We start from the raw sequence: 26,779 nt of genomic DNA on the forward strand, positions 1-26,779 counted from the left end.
GGCGCTCTGTTGCAGAGTACACAACTGAATTCAGACGTTGGATTTCGGATACCAATTGGAATCCAGCAGCGCAAAAAAGTCAGTTTCGTCAAGGACTCTCTGAACAAGTAAAAGATGAGCTTGCCCGAGTAAAAAGCCCTGATGACCTTGAGGCTTTTATTAAATTATGTATTCGAATTGATCAAAGACTTACTGAAAGGAGAAAAGAGAGGCAGGGAATTCTAGACAGTAATGGTGGCATGCGTTTTTCTACTACTCAGTATACTCCTAAGGGTCCAAGAGTTCTTCCAGGTTCTGACACTCCTGAACCTATGCAGGTGGATGCTATTAAAAGATCTATTACCACTCAGGAGAAAGAAAGACGGCGTTCAGAAAACGTATGTCTTTATTGTGGAGAATCTGGGCATTACGCAATCAATTGTAGCAATAAATTTAAAAGAACAATTGCGGCAACGGATCTTATGGTATCTGAACAAATAAACTCAATTTCTCAGTCTGTCTCTCCTTTGATTCAAGAAGCTAATAAAGTTAATTTGTTATCTTCTCATTTTGTCATCCCTGTAAAGCTTATCACTGAAAGCAGTGAAATACCTTGCTCCGCTATGCTGGACTCAGGGGCCGGGGGGAACTTCATGGACATTGAATTTGCCCAAAATAATAACATACAAGGAAGAAATAAATTTGCCCCAACTGATATGGAAACTGTGGATGGCTCACCTTTGTCTTCAGGACCTGTTACCCACGAGACTGTCCCACTTGAACTCTTAATCGAGACTGACCATCAGGAAACTATCAGCTTTCAGCTGATCACATCGCCTAAATTCCCTATCATCCTGGGCATTCCTTGGTTCTCTATCCATAATCCTTCCATCAACTGGGAGACACGTTCTTTAAAACTTACCTCTGACTATTGCAAAGAACATTGCAAAAATCTTACCAAGTAAGCCCACCACCAACCCAGGACTCGCAAGCAGCTATGGTAACTACCCAGTCATACGAAGAGCTGCCTCCACAATATCTTGAATTTAAGGATGTTTCTGATAAAAAAAATGCTGATCAGCTGCCTCCACATCGCTCTTATGATTGTCCCATTGAATTGCTTCCAGGGGCAGAGATCTCCTTTGGCCGTCTTTATTCCTTATCTGAACCTGAACTGAAGGTGCTCAGGGAGTGGCTTGATGAGAATCTAAAAAAAGGTTTTATTAGACACTCAACTTCTCCTGCTGGAGCAGCCTTATTCTTCGTAGAGAAAAAGGATTCTACCCTGCGTCCATGTATTGACTACAGGGAGTTAAATAGGATCACAATTAAAAATCGCTATCCACTTCCACTAATTCCAGAAATGCTTGAGAGACTACGCTCCGCCAAGCTCTTTACCAAATTAGATTTACGAGGGGCATACAACCTGGTCCGCATTCGTCCCAGAGATGAATGGAAAACTGCTTTCAGAACCAGATATGGACATTTTGAGTCTTTGGTTATGCCTTTTGGACTTTGCAATGCTCCTGCAACCTTACATAGTTACATAGTTACATAGTAGGCGAGGTTGAATAAAGACAATAGTCCATCCAGTTCAACCTGTGTAGGTGTGTGTGACTGTAATCATCTAACATAGCCCTCAATCTCCTGATCCTTGAGATGTAAGTCTAAGAGTCTTTTGAAAGTCACCATACTACCCGCAGAAACCACCTCTTGTGGTAGACAATTCCACAATCTTGTAGCCCTAACAGTAAAGAACCCCCCACGTTGCCTGAGGTTAAAACGCTTCTCCTCTAATCGCATTGTATGTCCTCGAGTCCTCATGCAATTCCTTCGAATGAACAGCTTTTCTTCTAAGCTGAGATCCCCATTAAGATATTTATAAATTGCTATCATGTCCCCTCTCAGACGTCTTTTCTCCAGGGAAAATAAATCGAGCGATTGCAGCCGCTCTTCATAGGTAAGGTCCTCCAACCCCCTAATCAGTTTAGTTGCCCTTCTCTGGACTTTCTCCAGCTCCAACACATCCCTCCTGAGGACTGGCGACCAGAACTGGACAGAATACTCCAGATGCGGTCGGACCAGAGTTTTATAAAGTGGAAGGATTATAGTCTTATCTCTGGAATACATCCCTTTCTTTATGCATGCTAATATTCTGTTGGCTTTGGAAGCTGCCGCTTGGCATTGCATGCTGTTGCCTAATCTATCATCAACTAAGACTCCCAAATCTTTCTCCATTTTTGATTCCCCCAAGGGTTCCCCTCCTAACGTGTATTGTGTTTTTATGTTTTTGGTCCCCAAGTGCAAAACCTTACACTTCTCCACATTAAACCTCATTTGCCATGTCGTTGCCCACTCCGTAATTTTGTCCAGGTCATTCTGTAGGATATCTGCTTCATGCTGTGCAGTTATTGCCCTGGCCAATTTTGTGTCATCTGCAAAAACTGATAACGAACTACTGATCCCTTCCTCAATGCTGTTTATGAATAAATTGAACAAGGTTGGTCCCAGGACTGAGCCCTGGGGCACCCCGCTTACTACCTCAGACCAGTCTGAGTATGCGCTGTTTATTACTACCCTTTGGACACGGCCTTTTAGCCAATTCCGTATCCAAGAGCAAACCCTGCTGTCGATACCTGCAGACCTTATTTTATAAATTAAGCGCTTGTGGGGAACTGTATCAAACGCCTTAGCGAAATCCAAGTACACCACATCCACTGGTCTCCCCCTATCTAGCTCACAGCTCACTTCCTCGTAGAATGCTAAGAGATTGGTTTGACAAGAACGCCCATTTGTAAACCCGTGCTGGTTACTACTGATGATGTTGTTGTCTTTAGCATACTCTACGATATAGTCCCTTATCATCCCCTCCAAAAGTTTACATATTATTGATGTCAGACTGACAGGCCTATAATTTCCCGGGATATGTCTCTGGCCCTTTTTGAATATCGGAATCACGTTAGCCTTCCTCCAATCCCCTGGTACATCTCCTGTCCTAATACTGTCAGCAAAGATCAGGAACAGTGGTCTAGATATAACCATACTGAGTTCCTTGAGCACTCTCGGATGTACGCCATCCGGGCCTGGTGATTTGTTTGTGTTAAGTTTATCCAGTCTTTCCCTGATTTCCCCCTCTGTTAGCCATAGTGGCAAGTCCTGTGTATTACTACTAACCATACAGTCATGGTCAGTGTACCCTTCCTTTTCCTGCGTAAAGACTGACGAGAAAAAAGAATTCAGCACGGTTGCTTTTTCAGTGTCCTCTGTAACCATCCTCCCATCATCGTTAATTATGTGTGCAATATGCTCTGCCCTAGTTTTTTTGCTGTTGATATATTTAAAGAATTTCTTTGGGTTTTTTTTACTATCCTCCGCTATTTGTCTCTCAAAGTTGATTTTAGCCATCTTGATTTCGTGTTTACACTTCTTATTTTCCTCCTTGTATTGCTGGAAGGCCGATACTGTGCCCTCTGATTTATATTTCTTGAAGGCCAATTTTTTTCCCCTAATAAGTTTTTTAACGCTACGGTTTAGCCAGCCAGGTTTGGCTTTGTCTCTTCTAAATTTATTCCCCATAGGAATGCACTGCAAGATGCCTTTGCTTAATATTGTTCTAAAGCATTCCCATTTTTCCTCTGTGGTCAGTGATCCCAGGGTTTGGTCCCAGTTTACCCTTTCCATCAATGAGTACAATTTTGGAAAGTCTGCCCTTCTGAAGTTTAGGGTTCTTATGTTCCCCACTTGCCTTTTTATATTGTTATTTATACTAAATGTGATCATCCTGTGATCGCTAGAGCCCAGGTTGTCCTGGACTCCTACCTCCGAGATTATGTCTGGGTCATTAGTGATCAATAGATCCAGGATAGCATTCTCTCTAGTAGGGGAATCCACAAACTGCGACATGTAGTTATCCTGTAAGGTTTCCGTGAATAGCCGGGCCTTATGCGAGTGTGCAGTCCCCTCTTCCCAGTCAATGTCGGGATAATTGAAGTCCCCCAATATGATGACTGATCCTAGTTTTGCCGCTTTACCTATTAGTGCTAAAAATTCCAGCTCTACCTCCTCCCCTTGGTTAGGTGGCCTATAGCAAACCCCCACAACTACTTTTCCCTTATCTTCTTCCCTATCGAGTTCAACCCACACAGATTCTAAATCCATGCTCATCCCATCCGTAATGTCACTCCTTTCTAGCACCTTTATATTGTTCTTGACATAGAGACATACCCCTCCCCCTCTTTTACCAACCCTGTCCTTCCGGTACACCGAATACCCTTGGATATTGGCCAGCCAGTCATGTGAGGGGTCGAACCAAGTCTCCGCTATTCCCACAAGGTCTATGTCTTCCTCATGTACTAACATTTCCAACTCATCCATCTTATTAGCTAGGCTCCTGGCATTAGCATATACCCCTCTTAGTTTTACGGAAGTTAAACGTGATTGGCGGTTTTGTTTATTTCTGTTTGGTCTGCTGTTCTCCCGCACAGACCCGCCAATTGATGTTGTTGACCTACTGTCGCTGTTGACCCTACAACTGCCTTCAGTCCTCTGCTCCCTCCTGACTGATTCTACTTCTGAGCCCTCCCCCCCGTCTCCTAGTTTAAAAGCCCCTCCAACTCGGTGGCCATCTTTCTCCCCAAAAGAGCTGTACCGTCCCCATTAAGGTGCAGCCCATCCTTACTAAAGAGCCGGTAGCCGACTGAGAAGTCAGCCCAGTTCTCCAGGAACCCAAACCCCTCCTTCCTACACCAATTCCTCAGCCACTTGTTAACTTCCCTAAGCTCCTTCTGCCTCTCCTGTGTGGCTCGAGGTACAGGCAGTATTTCAGAGAAAACCACCTTGGAGGTCCTTTTCCTCAATCTATTACCTAAGTCCCTGAAATCGTTCTTAAGGATCCTCCACCTACCTTTAACTTTGTCATTAGTGCCCACATGCACCATGACCGCTGGGTCATCCCCAGCCCCGCCCAACAATCTGTCTGCCAGATCTGCGATGTGCCGAACTCGGGCGCCCGGTAAACAACAAACTGTTCGGTTCACGAGATCTTTTTTACAGATTTCCCTCTCTGTCCTCTTGATAATTGAGTCCCCAACTACCACAACCTGTCTAACCTTTCCTGCGTTACGGCCCCCCTTCTTCCTGGAGCCGTCCCTCCCCTGGCAGCTGGGGGAGGGCGCATGCTCCAGCTCTGCCACCCCTGAGTTGATATCCCCCTCAACCTGCAACTCAGCAAACATGTTAGGGTGTACCAACTCAGGACTGGCCTCCCTGACTCTCCTCCCCCTAACATTCCTAACAGTCACCCAGCTGCGTACCTCTGCTGCTTGCGTCTCCTCTATTCCTCCCTCCTCTATGCTGACCCCTGCCAGCGCCTGCTGGGTAATGTCCAAGCTCCTTTTCAGGTTGTAGATGCCACGCAGTCTTGTCACTGTGTTCTCTAGATCCACGATGTGGGCTTCCAGAGCAACAAGTCGCTCACATCTTGCACAGCAGTATTCGTCCTCGATTGTTTCATCAAGGAACGCATACATGCCGCAAAAAGTGCACTGAGTGGCATCCCCAATCCTGTCGGACATTATTACCCACTACTCTATGGGGATAATATTAACGACCTGCTCTTCCTTACCTACACTACCTCTAACTTCCCTGGTACAAAACCTGGGGTACCCACCAGTCGCTAATACCAGTCGCAAGGATCCTCACCAGTCGCAAGGATCCTCACCAGTCGCAAGATACTCACCAGTCGCAAGATACTCACCAGTCGCAAGATACTCACCAGTCGCAAGATACTCACCAGTCGCAAGGATACTCACCAGTCGCAAAGATACTCACCAGTCGCAAGCTACTTCACCAGTCGCAAGGGTACTCACCAGTCGCAAGGATACTCACCAGTCGCAAGGATACTCACCAGTCGCAAGGATACTCACCAGTCGCAAGGATACTCACCCGTCGCAAGATACTCACCCGTCGCAAAGATACTCACCAGTCGCAAAGATACTCACCAGTCGCAAAGATACTCACCAGTCGCAAGGACACTCACCAGTCGCAAAGATACTTCCAGTCGCAAAGCTACTCACCAGTCGCAATGATACTCACCAGTCGCAAAGGTACTCACCAGTCGCAAAGATACTCACCAGTCGCAAGGATACTCACCAGTCGCAAGGATACTCACCAGTCGCAAGGATACTCACCAGTCGCAAGGACACTCACCAGTCGCAAAGATACTCACCAGTCGCAACCCCCCCACCACCACTTCACACCCCTGAACCCCTCCCCCACCACCTGACACCTAATACCCCCCACTTGACACCGCCTGCATCACCAAATAACCACCCGACCCCCACCCCCTGAACTTGCGACTGGTGAGTAATGGAATTTCATTAATGATGTTTTTCGAGATTTGTTGGATCAGTTTGTAATAGCATATTTGGATGATATTCTTATTTTTTCTGATAATTTGGAAGAACACCGCAAGCACATCTGTACTGTCTTTGAGAGACTAAGGCGGAATCAACTTTACATTAAACTAGAGAAATGCGAGTTTGAACAAACTAAGATCCAGTTCTTGGGATACATCATTTCTTCTGAAGGAGTGAGCATGGATCCCGATAAGATCAAAGCAGTGGTGGATTGGCCTGTCCCTAAGAATGTTAAGGAAATACAACGATTTGTTGGATTTGCCAACTTTTACAGAAGATTTATAAGGAACTTCTCCAAGGTAATTGCTCCAATTACGCAGCTGACAAAGAAGGGGATGCCCTTTTTGTGGTCACCAGAGGCACAGGCCGCCTTTACAAAATTAAAGACTCTCTTCACTTCTGCACCAATACTGGTACATCCAGATCCAGAGCTACCTTTCATCTTAGAAGTGGATGCTTCAGATTCTGCTGTGGGAGCTATCCTTTCTCAGCGAATTGGCGAAAAAATGCAGCTCCATCCCTGTGCTTATTTCTCCCGACTGATGTCTTCTGCTTAGAAGAATTATGACATCGGAAACAAGGAGCTGCTGGCAATTAAGGAAGCATTTTCTGAGTGGAGGCATCTGTTGGAAGGGGGTAAGCACTCTGTAACCGTTCTCACGGATCATAAAAATTTAGAATTTATTCGTTCTGCCAAAAGACTGTCATCTAGACGAGCACGATGGACCCTATTCTTCTCCAGGTTCAATTTTGTTATTTCGTACCGCCCTAGGTCAAGGAACGGTAAGGCTGATGCTCTATCGCGGATGTTGTCTGGGCCTCTCCAGGAAAGCAACTCCGAATGTACGATTCTGTCTCAAAATAACTTTCTAGGGGCCACAAGTTCTAAAACATTTTTTAATCTTCTTAAGGAGGGGTATGAGAATGACCCACTTCTTAATCATCCTCCTAGGAACATTAATCTCAAATACAAGAACAGCTTTTGGACTCAAGCACATCGCCTCTATGTACCTGAATCTGTTCATGTAGAAGCCCTCAAATTGGTTCATGACTCTAAACTTGCTGGTCATTTTGGGGTTTCTAAAACAGAAGAACTCTTATCACGTACCTTTTGGTGGCCTGGGTACAAGAAGGATGTCAAGAGATATGTGGCCTCGTGTCTGACCTGTGCTAGCAATATGACACCCAGATCTTCTCCTCTGGGGTTACTTCAACCACTGCCTGTTCCATCAAGACCATGGGGGTCAATTTCTATGGATTTTGTGGTTGATCTTCCCCTTTCAAAAGGGATGACCACTATCCTGGTAGTTGTTGACCGTCTCACTAAGATGGCTCATTTCATACCAGTTAAAGGTGTACCCTCAGCGGAGCACACTGCAGAGGTAATGGTTCGAGAAGTTTTTAAACTACATGGAATTCCTGATGATGTAGTGTCCGACAGGAGAGTACAGTTTACCTCAAATTTTTTGCTCAGCTTTGGGTGTAACAATTAATCTCTCCTCAGCTTTTCATCCTCAGTCTAATGGTCAGACCGAGAGGACCAATCAAACTTTGGAGCAATACCTTCGATGTTTTGTGAGTTATCTGCAGGATGATTGGGTTGATGTAAGATTCTGGTACCTCTGGTACTCTTAATTTCCATTTCCTTTCAATATGCGTCCCACCTTTCTAATTAGGTGGTACGCATACACCTTTAAGACGGATGACGTCATCGCCGAGCGCCGCTCTGAGCGGCTATTTCAACCGCCGGCGTTCTCTCTCATGTTGTTCGTTCAATGTGCCTGTGCCTGTGCTTATGTGCCTGTGTGTCTACATGCTTACAAGCTTGTCTCACTGCCGGAACCTCCAGCTATTTGCTTTTACCTGGAACAGACCGGAACCTCGCTACTGATCCCTGTATCTCGCTACCGGATCACTCCCTCACTACTGGACCCCTCTACTACTAACCTTACTAGTGATAAGTACCCCACAGGGGAATCCTCCATAACCTAACTTACACTACCTACCTCTGCACATTAAGGACTGTTACTATCTATGCATACTAATTCTATCATCTGCACTGTTACATAGATTTCTAGCTCTTGAGTCTACTACCATCTATCCTTGCACTGGGTTAGCCTATCCTGTATTTGTCATCTGCTGTCCTTACCACCTGTTACCATACTCGATTACTAACCTATCTGCATTCTACCTAAATACCATCTAATACTCTCCTGAACATTTCTATCAAGTGCTTACCATCTCTGTCACTGTTCACACCTTTCTCTTCAGCACATCACCTTCATACTATCATTAGAGCTGCACGATTAATCGTATGAAAATCGCGATCTCGATTCACCCCTCCTGACGATCTAACCCTGAAATATGCTCGATTCTTTGCATAGCTGCATAGCAGAGAGAACAGCTGTGGAAAAAAAAAAAAAAAAGCCTCCAGGCAAACAGCTATCAGCAAAGTCTCCCAGTAACTATAAACAAAAATGATTACATTGTATCTTTTCCTTCCCTCTGCCAGGGAGAAAGGAAGTTTAACCTCTTAAAGACTGGATCTTTTTCTGACATTTGTTGCTTGCAAGTTAAAATCATTTTTTTTTTGCTAGAAAAGTACTTAGAACCCCCAAACATTTTATATATTTTTTTTAGCAGAGACCCTACAGAATAAAATGGCGATTGTTGTAATATTTTATGTCACACTGTATTTGCGCAGCAGTCTTTCAAACGCAATTAATAGACTATAATGAATAAAAAAAAAACGTAACAGTAAAGTTATCCCAATTTTTTTTTGTTACACAGAGAATCGTGATCTTTATTCCAAGCTAAAAAATCGTGATTCTCATTTTGGCCAGAATCGTGCAGCTCTAACTATCATATACATCCTATCACTCCAAGAACATCTTATTGAGTGTGTGTATATCTGTATGCTGAAGCTGACGGGCCCACAGTGATGAGTCTGGAGAGTTGGATCTGGTTATTCAACACATCTCTACATGACTACTGAGTGGAGATTCTGCAGCTGCAAATCCAGCCTACTACAAAAACGCAGGAGCGTTACAGTTGACTACCTTCCTACAGCAAAGTTTGCTTATAATAACTCTAAACATAGCTCCACTTCCCAAAGCCCCTTTTACTTGAACACGAGATATCATCCAGTTTTTATTCCTAATCTACCTATCTCGACTCCAATTCCTGCTGTTACCGACAGATTAACTACATTACAAGAGATTCAAGAGAAACTGATCGATACATTGAAGAAAGCCCAGGAATATTACAAGAAAACCGCTGACAGACATCGTAGATCAAGTCCCACCTTTCTCGTAGGTGACAAAGTTTGGTTATCTACCAAAAATATGAAGGTTCATGTTCCGTCTGCAAATTGGGTCAAAAGTTTGTAGGACCTTTTGAGATTTCTGCTCAAATCAACCCAGTCACCTTTCGCTTAAAACCTCCTGACAATATGAAGATTCACCCGTTTTTTCACATATCACTATTCAAACCGTTTCATGAAAATCCTTTTTCGGGAAGAAGTCACCCCCCTCCTCCACCTGTGGATGTTCAGGGTGAAGAAGAATTTGTGGTGGAGAGAATTCTTGACTCCAGGATCTTTAGGAACAAGTTACAATATCTGGTTCAATGGGAAGGATATGGGCCAGAGGAAAATTCTTGGAAGCCTGATGAAAATGTTCATGCCCCTAGATTAACAAGGGAATTCCACCAAAGATTCCATCTTAAACCTTGTCCTAAGACATCCAGGGAGTACTGTCAGGACCTGGACTTGAACCTGGGACCTCCAGTGTGTCTGGCAATGACTCTACTTGCTGAGCCACCTGGAATGCTGGACAGTTCCTTCGACAAATCCTTGAATGATCTTGCCGTGAATCTTGATTGCCTTTAACCTTGAACTCTTTGCTCCTCCAATGAATTTCCTGATTCAAGCCATGTCTTTGCACTTCCTGGTCGCCAGAATATTGTGCCTTCACCAGCCAATATCTCGCTTGTCTCTCCTGCTGCCGTCCCTATCTTCGCTACCGTTCGTTATCGACACTTGGCTTGTTCCTCGACTACACTTTTGCCTAATCCCGACCTGCAACTACTTGTTAATGACCTTTGGCTATTCTTAGACTATGCTTCTGCTTGATCCTGACCTGCTATATCTGCTACTGGACCCTGGCTTGCTCACCTCCTGGTGGGGCGATCCTGAGGACCGCGACCTGGTACTAACACGCAGCAAAATCCATCTCCACCATCAGGAGCGCTGGTGAACACCGGTTAGTACTGAGATTCCGCACCTCAGGTGAGCCTGCGTCATCTGCCAGTGTGACCTGCCTGTGTTCCTATCCAGCTGGTTCCTGTGTAAGATGCTATAGCTATTGGTCTTCGAGCCTGACTCCAGATCGTGACACCATCAGTGCAGCATCATCAGTGCAGCTTATCAGTGCCCATTAGTGCCACCTCATCAGCACCTATCAATGCAGCCCATCAGTGCCCATCAATGCAGCCTCATCAGTGCAGCCTCACCGGTGCTCATCAATGCAGCCTCACCAGTGCCCATCAATGGAGCCTATCAGTTCCCATCAATGCAGCCTCACCAGTGCCCATCAATGCAGCCTCACCAGTGCCCATCAATGCATCCTGATCAGTGCCCATCAATGCATCCTGATCAGTGCCCAACAGTGCAGCCTCACCATTGCATGGGGATTAGAGAGAAGAGAGGCACCGGATCACACAGAGCAAGGATCTCCCGCTGTGACACAGCATGGATCTGAATTGCCCAGCGGCTGCAGTCAAACAAAGTCCTGCCTCCTGGACTGGCTCCTACAATAGGCGTCAAACTGGTCAAATGCTGGGAAACTGAAGTAGTGTGATGTCTATTATAGGAGTCGGTCAAGGAGGCGGAACTTTGACTGTGACTGCTGGGCAATTCAAATCTATGCTGTGTCACAGAGGGAGATCCCTGCTCTGTGTTATCTGGTGGTGCTTGCCCCTCCTTGACAGCCCCACGCTCACCCTCAAGTTTTTTACAAGCATACAAGTGGAAATTTTGAGGGCTGGCAGAAAGCAGTAATGAGGAGACAACCTGATGGTCCTACATGGGGAAATTGTCATTAAAGGAAAAATATAACCAAAGCTTTTTGGTTGTACTTCTGTAGGTCACAGGAGTGCAGTTTATTTTGCACTACTGTAAGCCAGACTTTAGCCGGCTGCCAGCTGATGTCACTCAGCTGGTCCAGGCTCGGGAACGATTCCAACCATATGGTTGGGATCCACCAGGATCAACCACTAAGTGATTTGCTGAGAGCCTGAGCCAGACCTTTCCAACCCCTCCAAAGCCCAGCGCTCTAGTGAGCGCTGGAGTGGCAGAGCGGAGAGCAATGATTGACAGTCACAGTTCTCTGCTCAAAGCAGAGGGGGAGAACTGACCGATCAGCGGTGTTTGATTTCTCAGTTCTCACTGCAGAGCAGTCGAGGAAAGGATGCAGCATCGGATCAATGTTGCATCCACTTAGGTTAGTATACGTAAATATTTGTGTTTTTTCTAAGGCCACACTTATTTTTTAAGTTGCAATATTATCGCAGCAAGGAACAATTGCTACAGGCTGCTGGGGAAAAATTGGAACTATTTTCTACCACCTTTTCCTGACCTGGCATTGCTCACGATTGCAAAATGACCGTTAATGATACCTCAGCTAAAGATTTTACAACATCACATGTGAAATGTCATTGGGTGTTCCCATCTGCCCTTCATTTCTTTTCCAATGGCAAATCATATTCCAGCACAACCCCTGAAGCTTTGGGGACCTTCAGCTTGTTGACAGCACCCAACAAGGCTAACAGGCATCGGCTCACTCTTCCAAAAGGTCCCTGTCACAGCCTTACACAGCTTTACTACTGCAAGCACCCTGTGAACCCTCCACCTATGGGGAACACCAGCAATCACCAAAAGCAATCTCCCTAGGCCCCTAATGACCGTATTAGGCTGGGCTTCCAGTTGCTTTATATGTCCATTCACATCTAGAGAACGCCTGTTCCTCTTTTCTGCCAACAGATTTGTTTATATACTCTATTACGATTCACATAAGGAGCTTAGACCCCTTCTACCGCTAGGCCACTGTAACGAGATTACTCAATTTAATTCTGTTGGTTGACTTTAGAACTTTTATACTCTGCTAAGTATAGTCTCAGGCAGGCTTGAAGACTCCTGCGACGATGCACTAACTGAGCTAACTTTGTGGCCAAATTGGTGCCAAACCATATTCAAACTTTGCTCTTGAACACACACTAGTTACGACTCATTAGTAAAAGGCCCACTTACTGCTTGCATTCTCATTGGTGTAACAGGCCTTGATATTACAGATTTATCTTTCACACTATTTAACCTTTTTCCTGGGTACCTCCAGCTGAGCGGTCACTGCTCCCCTCAGAGCCCTCTCTCCTGATCGGCTTGAAAATAGTAGCCTCTAGGGTCCGAGGTAACACTAGCTGACCCCTTGAGGCTCTGACATGGTTATCATATTCTTGATGATTGTTACCGTCATGTTTTGGTTGCCTATACCCCCACTGTTTTTCCGTGTACTCTCTCCTTCCCCCCATCTCCCTCCAGTTCCAGAGACTATCAGAACAGTGCTATTCCTAAGAGCAGAAACATAGCTTTATCTGTTGGTCCTCATGGGTTTCTTGAATGTACGTACTCTTACTGTAAAGGGGTTGAATTTCCCAAAATAAAAGGGTTAAAGTATTCAAAAATTTTATGCATCTCAAGTAGTCGTCGTTTGTTTACAAGAAACCCATTTTTCAGTCAATTCCACCCACAGGTTTACACAGTCAGGCTTTTAGGGAAGAGAAGAAGCGACTTGATTGCATTCAGCTTCATTTACTCAAAGTTTCGGAGGGTCGATATCTACTTCTTAAAGGCCACCTACTAGCTGCTAAACACAGAGGTAACAATTGTTTCATACTATACCCCAAACACATCTCTCATCCATTCCTTTACACACCTGTTACAAGTGGTATCCACCCATTACACTTATCATGGGAGGGGATATTAACAAAGTCCTATATGCTCTCTTAGATCGTTTTTCAGTATCTACCTCAAACGCATAACCCTTCTGTGGTACTTCATAAACACTCCCTATTGATGTGTGGCAAGAATTTAATCCAGCATGACATAAATATACTTTTTATTCTTATTCCCATGTGCATTGTCTCGCATTAATCATATATTTCTCGTAGTCGCTTCCTTTCCCATATTGTTAAATTCAACCATCTACTCGATCAGACAAATGCGCAAAATGCAAGCACGTTGCTTCCCTGGAAGCTCAGGTCCTGAATCTAGGGAAGCAGCTGGCAACACTGAGCCGAATGTCCATACCGAAGGAGAGCCGGGATCGTACCCATCAGGCGCAGGCAGGGGCCTGCACAGAGGTGGGCGGAGTATTGGAAGTGAAGGCATCAGAGCAGAGTAGAGGGGTGACAGTTAGGAGGGGTAGAAGGGGACAAGGCAAGGAGGCCGGTCCTGGGCTGGAACACCCCAATAGATACGCCCCGTTGCGTGATGTTGGGGAAACCAGTCAGGGACCAGCATTGCTGGAGCAGAGCGACGCCCCTAGCTGCCAGGGGAAGAACTCCTCCAATGAGGCCGGGAGAAAGGGAAAGGAAAGACCGGTGCTGGTGGTAGGGGACTCAATCATTAGAAGGACAGACAAGGCAATCTGTCACAAAGACCGTGAGCACCGAACAGTCTGTTGTTTACCGGGCGCTCGGGTTCGGCACATCGCGGATCAGGTGGACAGATTACTGGGTGGGGCTGGGGATGACCCAGCTGTCATGGTACACGTGGGTACCAATGACATAGGCAGAGGAAGCTGGAGAGTCCTAAACAATTTCAGGGACTTAGGAGCTAAGTTGAGGAGTAGGACCTCCAAGGTAGTATTTTCAGAAATACTACCTGTACCTCTAGCCACACCAGAGAGGCAGCGGGAGATTAGGGAAGTTAACAAGTGGCTGAGGAGCTGGTGTAGTAAGGAGGGTTTCGGATTCCTGGAGTACTGGGCTGACTTCTCAGTCGGCCACCGGCTCTTTGGTAGGGACGGATTGCACCTTAATGGGGAGGGTGCAGCCGTACTGGGTGAGAAGAGGGCCATAAAGTTAGAGGGGCTTTTAAACTAGGTGATGGGGAGGAGGGTACAGATGTAGAATTAGCCAGTGGAAAGCAAGATTCAAAGGGCACAAATGGGGACACCCTAACGGTAGGGTGTTCAGAGCTCCTAAACCCAGGGTGGGTATGGGGAAAAATCTCAAGCGCAGCCTAAAAACATCAAATGAGGATATATGTAACCGGTCAAAATTAAGAGGTTTATATACCAATGCCAGAAGCCTGGCCAACAAGATGGGAGAGCTGGAGCTGCTGATGTTTGAGGAGGACTTAGATTTTGTAGGGATAACAGAGACTTGGTTTGACAGCTCTCATGACTGTATGGCAACCATTCAGGGGTATTCCCTTTATCGCAGAGATAGAGAAGGTAAAAAAGGGGGAGGGGTATGTCTGTATATTAAGAACAGTGTACAGGTAAATATGAGTGATGATATTAATAATGGAGCTATGGACGAGGTAGAATTCCTATGGGTAGAACTTCAAAGGGAAGGCACTGTGGGGAAGGTAATATTGGGCGTATGCTATAGGCCCCCCAACCAGAGGGAGGAGGACCTCCTTTTACAGATAGGATTGACAGCAAAGGATGGGAAATGTCATTATAATGGGGGACTTTAATTATCCAGATATAGACTGGGCAGAAGGAACCGCACATTCAGCCAAGGCTCGGCAGTTCCTAAATGTTTTGCAGGACAATTTCATGGGTCTGATGGTGAATGCGCCAAAAAGAAACAATGCGGTACTTGACCTACTGATTACCAACAATACAGACCTGCTCACGGATATAGAAATACGGGGCAACTTAGGAAACAGTGACCATAGGTCAATTAGTTTCAGTATTAATCATAGTAATAGGAAACATAAGGGTAATATAAGAACATTGAATTTCAAAAGAGCCAATTTCCCAAAACTGTGCTCTCTGCTAGAAAATATCAACTGGGATAGAACCCTGGGAACAAAGAACAGGGAGGAAAAATGGGAGTGCTTCAAGAGCATACTTAAAGGCATTGGCCAGTGCATTCCAAAGGGAAATAAATTTAAAAGAGCAAAACTAAACCCTGGGTGGCTAAACTCCAACAAAAAAATTCATATTTATGCTAAAGAAAAGGCCTTCAAAAAATACAAGGCTGAGGGGTCATTGGCAGCATTCAAGAATTACAAAGAGTGTAATAAGAAATGTAAAGATGAAATCAAGGTGGCTAAAATAGAACACGAGAGACATATAGTGGAAGAGAGCAAAAAGAACCCCAAAAAATTCTTTAAGTATATAAACAGTAAGAAAGCTAGGCCAGAACACATTGGCCCCATAAAAGACGACAAAGGAGATTTGGCCACAGAGGACAGGGAAAAGGCGGTAGTGTTAAATAAATTCTTCTCTTCAGTCTTCACAAAAGAATTGGGGGGCTACACTAACCCAGCTTGTAAGGCCAAACTAAATAACACACTTTAGGAAGTACCGCCATGGCTAACAGAAGATAGACTTAGAACTAAACTAGAGAAACTTAACATAAATAAATCACCGGGAGAGGATGGCTTGCACCCGAGGGTTCTTAAAGAGCTCAGCCAGGTGATTGCCAGACCATTATTCTTGATCTTTAAGGATAGTTTACAGACGGGCATGGTGCCAGCTGATTGGAAAAAAGCCAACGTGGTACCAATATTTACAAAAAGGGCCAAGCTATATCCCGGGTAACTATAGGCCGGTCAGCCTAACATCATTAGTCTGCAAGATTTTGGATGGGATGTTAAGGGACCACATACACGACTTTAGTAATGAATATTATTAGTAGTAATCAGCATGGATTCATGAAAAATCGTACTTGCCAAACCAATCTATTAACCTTCTATGATGAAGTGAGCTGCCACCTAGATAAAGGTAAGCCTGTGGATGTGGTGTATCTGGACTTTGCAAAGGCCTTTGACACCGTTCCCCACAAACGCTTACTGTTCAAACTAAGGAAGGTAGGTATGGACCATAAGGTGAGTACCTGGATAGAGAACTGGCGCCAGGGGAGAGTGCAAAGGGTGGTGATTAATGGGGAGTACTCGGATTGGGCGGGTGTGGAAAGTGGGGTCCCCCAGGGTTCTGTCCTGGGACCAATCCTGTTTAATTTATTCATAAATTATCTAGAGAAGGGGATATCTAGTACAATCTCAGTATTTGCTGATAATACTAAACTAAGCATGCCAATATCTTCTATGCAGGATGTGGAAACCTTACAAGCCAACCTGAACAAAATAATGGGGTGGGCAACTACATGGCAGATAAGGTTTAATGTTGAAAAATGTAAAGTAATGCACTTGGGTGCCAGAAACCAGAAAGCAAGCTACTCACTAGGGGGGAACCTCTGGGTGAGTCTAGGATGGAAAAGGACCTGGGGGTACTGGTAGACAACAGGCTTGGCAGTGGCATGCAATGCCAAGCCGCTGCAAGCCAAGCCAACAGAATACTGGGATGCATAAAATAGGGGATTCACTCCAGAAATAAAGAGATTATTCTCCCTCTCTACAAGACTCTGGTCCGGCCACATCTGAAGTATGCTGTCCAGTTCTGGGCACCGGTCCTCAGGAAGGATGTGCTGGAACTGGAGAGAGTCCAGAGAAGGGCAACAAAAAAAATTAGGGGAATGGAAGACATCAACTATGAGGAAAGACTACAAGCACTGAACTTATTCTCTCTGGAGAAGAGATGATTGAGGGGAGATATGATATCAATGTACAAATACTGAACTGGCGACCCTAGCATAAGGAACAAACTATTCAGAGAAAGGGAATACAATAAGACACGTGGCCACTCACTAAAACTAGAGGAAAGGCGGTTTAACCTTAAAATACGTAGGGGCGTTCTTCACTGTAAGAGCAGTAAGGATGTGGAATTCTCTTCCACAAGCAGTCGTATCAGCAGGGAGCATCGATAGTTTCAAAAAACGATTAGATGGGCACCTTAAAGACCACAACATACAGGGGTATACAATGTACGGTTAACAGCAAACACACACACATCATAGGTTGAACTGGATGGACTGATGTATTTTTTCAACCTACCAACAAACTATGTAACCTGTTGAATGATTTGAGATCTAAATAGCTTGTTTCCCATAAAGGGTTATTATGGCGATAGGATCTCTCCTATTGACCACGAAATACAGCATAATTCTCTGAAGAAGTTCCCTAGAGACGTAACACGTAAGACGGAGCATGATTTCGATTACATCATCACGCTGTGAGTAGTTTGAGTGTCATCATCCAGGATCACAAACACATTATTTGGGTTATAACACCGTGTTATCACTCAGTCATACCACATGGTTAATTTTGATGTGATATGCACTCTGATCTATTACAGTTTGTGAGTGTTTTTAATCTACTCTCCATAATTCTTAATAAAGAGTACAGTGAGCACTGTCATACGTTTTCATTTATACCTTACTTTATTACATTATGTGAGTCTGGCTGGAATCTGGTATCTGAGAAAGATCCATCTATTGCTTTTTTGCTTTTATTTATTTTTGCTTGATGCAATGTGCTTTAGGCATCAAGGGAACCTATATTTTTTATACAAATGCATCACTAAAAAATTGCATTAGAAAAACTTGAAAACATGTTTTAGATATGGTATTCGAGAATAGTTTTTTTTTTATCAAACAATGGCCCTCAGTTTGCTTCAACAGAATTTCAAAGATTCGAGTAAAACTAAAACCCTAACTGGATGGCATTTAGTGTGCTAAAGCATTGTGCATAATAAACAATTGCCACTTTTTCTTTTAGAAAATACTGTTTCAACTATTTTAAGATATTTTTTACATCTCAGGGCCACTTTGCAGCAACTTTGTGCCTACATGCAAGACAGCTGCATCTCATGCATTTCATTGCTCAAGACAAGCTTCTTGATGGTGATGTACCTGAGGAAAAAGCAGCAGTACAGCTGGAAAATTACCAAGTATTATTTCAATGAAAGCTGTACATTTTTTGTAAAATGTAATTACCAGTAATATGTTAAAGATTATAGGAAGTTTTAGTGATTAGGTTTGGATGTATTTTAACTATAGCTTTAGATTTCCTGACTGAAATTTTAATCTTTTATATATCTTTATAAACTTGTACCCCTGAATGTTACAGGGACTGAATGTAAGAACCTGTTTGCAGATCATGGTAAACAGTTTATATTTTATACAAACCATGAGATACATCCAAAGATTATGTCAGACATTGGATGGTCATACTTATTCAGTGCAATATATAAGAATTGTTTTGAGACATACCTGTTTTGCTGTCCAAGATTCCAAAATCCAAGGAATATTTCACAACATGATAATTGTTCCATACATAGAGCAAATTATCCCGGGGATTATAATCCACAGCAGAAATGTATTGATAAGAGTTTGGAAATGATATATCTACATATGAATCACTATTTTGGTCAGTAAAATAAATGTAGTCAATCTTATTCCCAGTGGCTTCATTGTCATCATCTTCATAAACAGATTTGACCACATATAATATTCCACAGATCATGAAGGCATTTGATGCAGATCGTTTGTCGTAGGCTGTATCCCAAGTTCCTTCAATCCTCAATGTGTAAGGATTCAGCTGGCTAATAACTATTTTCCCATTATTTTGTTCTGTTGCATAGATCACCCAAAGTCCATTTTCATCCACCGCAAGATCAATATCTGATTTGCCACCCCACCTATATGGAGAGGTGTCATGATAATTGGCACTTGCAATAATTGCCTCTCCGCTTTTAATTCTTGTTCTGAGATCAAACTTGACAATATTCCTAGTACGTTCTTTATTGAAAAATAATGCCCCATCATAAACAACGAAGCCTGTACCATCCACCCTATGAGGAAGTTTATATGTCGTTGTTGGACGACCAGCAATGAAGTCATCTTTGGAAGAATACTCAGTTAAGGTATCCGTTCTATATGGAGTCCAAGGCATATAGTATATTTTATCAGATGCCTGTAAAGGATCTTTGCACCAAGCACCTGACTGGTGATCAGATTCAAATAGATGTTCACTCTGGTAAACTCCTTTAAGCAAGCCAGGACAAAGAAACACTGTAAAAAAAAAAAAAACAGAATAACATTATCCCAAATAGTGTAATTCTTTTAAAAAAATGCTAGTTGCATGGTGCTTAGTGCTCAATATTTTGAGTCACTGACCCTTAACAAGTATAGAGATAAGTTGACTTTTTCAACTTTCTTTTCCTTCATGCTTTTTCTGGATCCATAACTCAGATCTGTAACCAAACACAGCCAGGCTATTAGCATTTTCTGATAGAGCTGAGCAATGGTGGTCTCTATAGAATGAATACCTGAGGATTTTAACGCTATGGGCATTTTTTTAAAGATTATCCCTACCCACTCTTTATAAAAATCAACTCCTAAATTCAGTATAGTTAGAATGTCACCTCTAAAACGAGTAAACCGCTGGCAATTTTTTGATGTCTCTAGCAAAAACCCAATATTCACCAACATAATGTTGTTGTTCTAATATGTTTTTATGTTAACCTTGTTTCCTTATGACTATGACCGCATATTTGACTCTATAAACCCACTCAATGCTTTTATGAAATAGTACATGATGTGTAGGTAAAAAACAAAAAACAAAGCATTGTGATGGTCTCTTGTTTATTTTACCTTCTATACTCTGTGTTACAAAACATTAAGGCCCCTTTCACACTTGTGCGAATTGTCTTGCGGTTTGGGAAAAACCGCATGACAAGTTGTTCTCCACTATTTCCAATGAGTACCATTCATATCTGTGCGACTTGAAGTTACACTGACTTCAAAGTAGTCCCTGCACTACTTTGGCACGATTTTGATGCGTTTTGAGGTCCAAAGACATTCAAGCCCAGTCAAACTCGTGTCAAAATCGCGGCAACAAAGTTGCAGCAAAATTGCGGTTAAATCATGCGACTTTAAAGTCGCACACGTGTGAAAGGAGCCTAAAGCTCATTCAGTAGAATGCATTTTGCTCTAGTTTCCTTTTTCTTTTTTTTTTTTCTTTGACAGAATATCATAGTAGGACTAGTAGGATAAGAAACCAGACAATGAAAAAATTAAAAAAACACAATTACAATGAATAAGACAAAAATCTAATTTGCTATGAAAAATGTTATTATGAGGTGTAGCACCATGGGCTGGCAGGAGGAAATGATAAGCTGACAAAAAAAACAAAACCATTCAAAATATGTGGCATCCTAATTTTACTCATTAATGCATGGTGCGCTACTGTGTGATATGGTAGTGTGAAAAACTGTTGCTTCTCTGTCCCCTGTATCTCTAGGTTCCATTTTCTTTTTGTGTTCATGTTTTGCTATCACCTTCCTATTCTTGAACTCTTACTTTTACATTTACAGGCAGGGGGTTAAACAGGTCCAGGGGACATCACAGTAAACATGTAAAATATAGTAATAATAACCGAAAGATTGGCTATCTATTTACATTTTTTTTTCTGTCCACTTCCGTTTTTTAAATGGAACAAAAATGCAGACTTTTTTCAGACCTGAACGGAAGTTCCATTTACATTCATTTGCCCAAAGGAATGTATTGCTGTCCGTCTTTCACCCATCAACAGATAGATGAAAAATGGACAGACTGAATGCTGTGTTAAAGGGGCCTAGAAAATACAACATTTTTGGGGAAAGGAAGTTTCTTGCAGATGTTGGTAGGGCCACAAGATCTTCCATGGATCTCCTCTGCCTGCAGTACTGATGACATTTTGGGGTAATATTTTAGCTTTCAAACTGCTTTGACACTTAAGATACTAAGTAATTAAGTCATGAATTACTCGTGGGCTAGGAAACATATTGATTTTACATTTATCAATCTCATTAATCTATCGCTACGTTGAGTATAAACATTGTTTGGTTCTTATTCAATGATGATTTGTGCTTTTGGTTGGATCACACTTACAGTAACTTGAAAATGATCTATAAAGTAAAACTTTGGTTTTATTTAAAAATGAAAATATTGCTACACAAGCTATATTGTAAGTTAATGTTATCAAAAACAATATTTCCACTAAAAGAAGCTATGGTTTTCTAATGTCAAAATTTTGCTTCCTTTTCTCACATGACTGTTTTTTGTGTGGAGCTTGGGAGTATAAATTTAAGGTGAAAAGTGCGGCATGTATTCAGTCCCCCGAGTCAATACTTTGTGAAACCACCTTTCGCTGCAATTACGAGAATGAGATTTCTGCCCATTCTTCTTTGCAAAATAGCTCAAGTTCTGTCAGATTGGATGGAGAGTGAACAGCAATTTTCAAGTCTTGTCGTAGTTTCTCAATTGGATTTAGGTCTGGACTTTGACTGGGCCATTCTAGAACATGAATATGATTTGATCTAAACCCTTCCATTGTAGCTCTGGCTGTATGATTAGGGTTGTTGTCCTGCTGGAAGATGAACCTCCGCCCCAGTCTCAAGTCTTTTGCAGATTCTAACAGGCTTTCTTCTAAGATTGCCCTGTATCCATCTTCCCATCAACTCTGACCAGCTTCCCTGTCCCTGCTTAAGAAAAGCATCCCCGCAACATGATGCTGCCACCATGTTTCACAGTGGGAATGGTGTGTTCAGGGTGATGTGCAGTGTTAGTTTTCCGCCACACATAACGTTTTGGTTTTAGGCCAAAAAGTTCAAGTTTGGTCTCATCTGACCAGAGCACCTTCTTCCAAATGTTTGCTGCGTCCCCCACATGGCTTCTCACAAACTGCAAACAAGACTTTTTATGGCTTTCTTTCAATATTGGCTTTCTTCTTGCCACTCTTCCATAAAGGCCAAATTTGTACACGATGAATAGTTGTCCTGTGGACAGATTCTCCCACCTGAGCAGTGGATCTCTGCAGCTCCTCCAGAGTTACCATGGGCCTCTTAGTTGCTTCTCTGATTAATGCTCCCCTTGCCCAGCCTGTCAGTTTAGGTGGACGGCCATGTCTTGGTAGGTTTGCAGTTGTGCCATACTCTTTCCATTTACGGATGATGGAAACAACTTTATCCCTGACCTGTCTGGTGTGTTCCTTGGCCTTCATAATACTGTTTGTTCACTAAGGTTCTCTAACAAACCTCTGAGGGCTTCACAGAACAGCTGTATTTATATTGAGATTAACCACTTCTGGGCCAGAAAGTTTTACCCCCTTAACCACTTAAGCCCCAGAGAATTGCGCGGCCGTGCAATGTTGTACCCAAATAAAATTGACGTCCTTTTTTTACCACAAACAAAGCTTTCTTTTGGTGGTATTTGATTACCTGTGCGATTTTTACTTTTTGCGATATAAACAAAAAAAGAGCGACAATTTTGAAAAAATAACAATATTTTTCACATTTTTTTATATAAAATTCTCTCAAAAAAGTAAAAATCTAAATTTTTTAACATTTTAGGCCAATTTGTTTTTTGCTACATATTTTTGGTAAGAAAAAAAATCGCAATAAGCGTATTTTGATTGGTTTGCGCAAAAGTTATTGCATTTACTAACTACGGGAAAGATTTATGTAATTTTTATTGTTTTTTTTTAACTAGTAATGGCGGCGATCTGCGATTTTTTTTTTTTGCGGGACTGCGACATTGCGGCTGACAGATCAGACCTTTTACTGACTTTTTGACACTTTTGGGGGTACCAGTGACATTACTACAGCAGTGCTATAAATATGCACTGTTACTGTAAAAATTACACTGGCGGGGAAGGGGTTAACTTTATTGGTGATCAATGGCGTTAAGTGTGTCCCTAGGGGCGTGATTCTAACTGTCAGGGGCGTGGCTTGCTAGATCATCACAGAGACATATGATCCTACATAGCAGGATCTCATAGCCTCTGTCATGATCTAAGGGAGAATGACAGACGGCTGTGTTTATGTCAGCTGTCTGTCTTTCTCCCTCTCCTGCAGAAGATCGCGAGTGGCCGGCAGACATCGGTCACACGCGCGGGGATGTCCGTGAACGAGCGGGGCGGGAGCGCGCCGACGCCCGCTCGCCCCCCTAGAGGCTCGTGAGCGAGTGACGTACCCATACGTCACTTTGCACAGGAGAGGCTGACTGCCGCAGTATATAGTCATGAGGCAGTCGGCAAGTGGTTAATGACCAGGCCATTTTTTACAATTTGGCACTGAGTGACTTTAACTGGTAATTGCGCAGTCATGCAATGCTGTACCCAAACAAAATTTATGTCCTTTTTTCCACAAATAGAGCTTTCTTTTGGTGATGATTGATCACCTCTGCAGTTTTTATTTTTTGCGATATAAACGAAAAAAGACCGAAAATTTTTAGAAAAAATTAAATTTTCTACTTTTTCTTATAAAAAATATCCAATAAACTCAATTTTTGTCATACATTTAGGCCAAAATGTATTTAGCTACATGTAAAACTCTCAATAAGTGAATATTTATTGGTTTGCGCAAAAGTTATAGCGTCTACAAACTATGGTGTATATACTGGAATTTACGCAGCTTTTACTTTCTGACTACCTATCTCATTTCTTGAAGTGCTAAAATGGCAGGGCAGTAAAAAAAAAAAAAAAAACAAATTACCCCTTTTTGGAAAGCAGACACCCCAAGGAATTTCCTGAGAGGCATGTTGGGCACATTAAATAACAGGATTTTTGTAGGAACATACCTAGAAAAATCCTTCTCTCCAGTCCATTGACAGAAACAACTTGCATACTTCTTATGCATTGGGTTATGCTGCCCCCTGCAGGAGTAGTACTAGGCAGGAAAAAAAGAAAGAAATTCACCACACCCACAGGGCTGTCCCTATAGGGATAACCCCACACACCCTGCTCCAGCAAAACAGTTTCTTTGCAAGCAGTGAAAGAAGACACAAAACCATCCCCATATCTGAGGGGCAGGTGCTGCGTCTGTCAATGGACTCAAGAGAAAAGGAGTTTACGGTAAGTTCTTACAAAAATCCAGTTTTCTCTATCATCCATTGACAGGCGCAGCTCTTGTACTTCTTATCCCAAAGCAGTGTAGGCATGAGGGGTGGGGAGAACGCAACCAGATAGTAAATGTAAACTCCAAAGACTAAACTTATCCAACTAGGTAACAAGAATCTCAACCAGGAACAACAGGAGCCCCCCCTATGAAAGAAAAAAAACCCTAAAGAGAAATAAACAATTCTCTTATGAAACAGCAGCCTGCAAAACTTTGCGGCCAAAGGAAGCATCCGAAGATGCCAACAAATCTACCTTGTAGAATTTTGTAAAAGTGTGCACAGACAACCAAGTCGCTGCTTTACAAACTTGCACTACGGAGGCCTGATGGCAAAAAGCCCAAGAGGCACTCAGCTCTCTAGTAGAATGCGCCTTCACAGGGAAAGGAGGAACCTGACCCTTCAGTGAATAAGCTTGAACTACCGTCTGCCTGATCCATCTGGAATTGGTCGCAGCAGACGCAGCCAAACCTTTCCGAGGTCCTTCGGTAAGAACAAAGAGAGAGTCCGATTTTCGAAAAGACTCAGTTACTGTCAGATAAACCCTTATCGTCCGAACCACATCCAGAGAATGCAAGGCAATTTTCTTATGATGCTGAGGCTTAGAACATAGAGAAGGCTACACAATGTCTTTCTTCATTGAGATGAAAATCCAACACCACTTTAGGAAGAAAAGACGGATTTGGTCGGAGTACCATTTTATCTTTATGGACCACCAAATAAGGCGAACGACCGGACAGAGCCGCCAACTCAGACACTCTGCAGGCAGAAGTAATTGCCACCAGAAAAGCAACCTTCTTGGATAAAGAAAGCTGAGAAATCTCCCTAATGTTCTCAAAAGGAGGCTTTTGAGGAACAGATAAAACCAGATTGAGATCCCACGGAGGCAACGGGGATCTCCGCGGGGGAGCCAGGTGACGCACCCCTTGAATAAAGGTGCAAATCAGGGCATTAGCAGCCAATGGACGTTGAAAGTAAATGGCCAAGGCCGACACTTGGCCCTTGACAGTGCCCAAAGCCAACTGCTGCTCAACCCCTTTTTGTAAAAAGGCCAAAACCCTAGCTATAGAAAACAAGCGAGGGTGCAGCTGCAGCGATTCACACCAGGAAATGTATGATTTCCACGTAAGAAGATAGATCTTCCTGGATTTCGACTTTCTGGCCTTTACCCTCCCTGGCGGTCTGATTATGTCAGAATTTTTGTGCTAAAAGCGGTACATTGTTTTGCATGGAAATAGTTTGTTTTATATTTTAGGCCTGTAATTCTTAGGAATAACCCACTTAAATCTATCCAAACAAGAGTCTTGTAGACATCCCAGATGATTATAGGACAATATCCCCCGGGACAATATCCCCCCGGACAATATCCCCCCTGGACAACATCCCCCCCGGACAATATCCTCCCTGGACAATATCCCCCTAGACAATATTCCCCCTCTAACCCTAACCCTATGTCCAGGGGGATATTATCTGGGGGGATGTTGTCCCGGGGGGATTATGTCCAGGGGGATGTTTTCTGGGGGGATATTGTCCCGGGGGATATTGCCCGGGGGATAATGCTTGGGGGGATATTGTCCAGGGGGATATTGTCCTGATACCATCCCAGATATGATAAAGTTTGAAATCATGAAATCATAAATTATAATATAATAATAATACATTTTATTCAATAATATAAAGAAACCAAAAACACTGAAATATGTACAAGGGGTGCGATATTACTAGTCACTGTAATAAAGGTTTAGTAAACATCTCAGGTATGAAATATTTTGAAACATGGGACTGCACAACAACCGACGTCACAATCGGGACAATAGAATCTGGTTATATTTCTTATTTTCCTTCCACTGTCATCTCTCTTCGAGCAATAAACCACGCACATCCTTGTAAGTGCTGACTTTTTCTCGGTTGGTGGGATGTAGTCCATGAAGTGACGACCAGTCAGGCGTTCCGATTGACAACTCCAACAGCACGACGTCCAGATCTTTTCACAGCCATTGATGGTGCTTGGTGACTCAAAGATGTATTTGGCAACTTTCCAAATAAAGTCCGCATGAATCAAAGGCTCTTTTTTTGAGCAGAATGTAGGCATTCCACAAGCATTGCTCAAGAAGATGTCTAAAGATCTTTTTATAGTATTTTTTTTGCTGCTTCCTCATAGCTGGGTAGAATGTCATTGCTTGGTTGGCTCTGTCGACACCTCCCATGGTGTTGTTGTAGTCTATCACTACTTGTGGCTTCATGACTTCTTTCCCACCTTTCGTGCGTACCATAACAGTGGAGGTGTTATGCACTGTACTCATTAGGCACACATC

At 43.1% G+C, this 26,779-nt stretch overlaps 1 protein-coding gene across 2 annotated transcripts in view; it reads right to left on the reverse strand.

Annotated features, from left to right (window-relative positions):
- The window catches only part of ADGRL3 (adhesion G protein-coupled receptor L3), a 1,148,837-nt gene that overhangs the window by 757,189 nt on the left and 364,869 nt on the right, over window positions 1-26,779 (reverse strand). Inside the window, exon 6 of one of the 2 annotated variants that reach the window (XM_082254905.1) lies at window positions 18,801-19,601. In XM_082254905.1, coding sequence (XP_082111031.1) covers window positions 18,801-19,601 — 801 coding nt within the window. Of the gene's footprint in view, window positions 1-18,800; window positions 19,602-26,779 lie in introns of those variants that run through there. The other variant, XM_082254904.1, reaches the window with a different exon arrangement.

Source organism: Pelophylax lessonae (assembly GCF_965119305.1).
Source record: "Pelophylax lessonae genome assembly, chromosome: 1".
Classification (NCBI taxonomy): domain Eukaryota; kingdom Metazoa; phylum Chordata; class Amphibia; order Anura; family Ranidae; genus Pelophylax; species Pelophylax lessonae.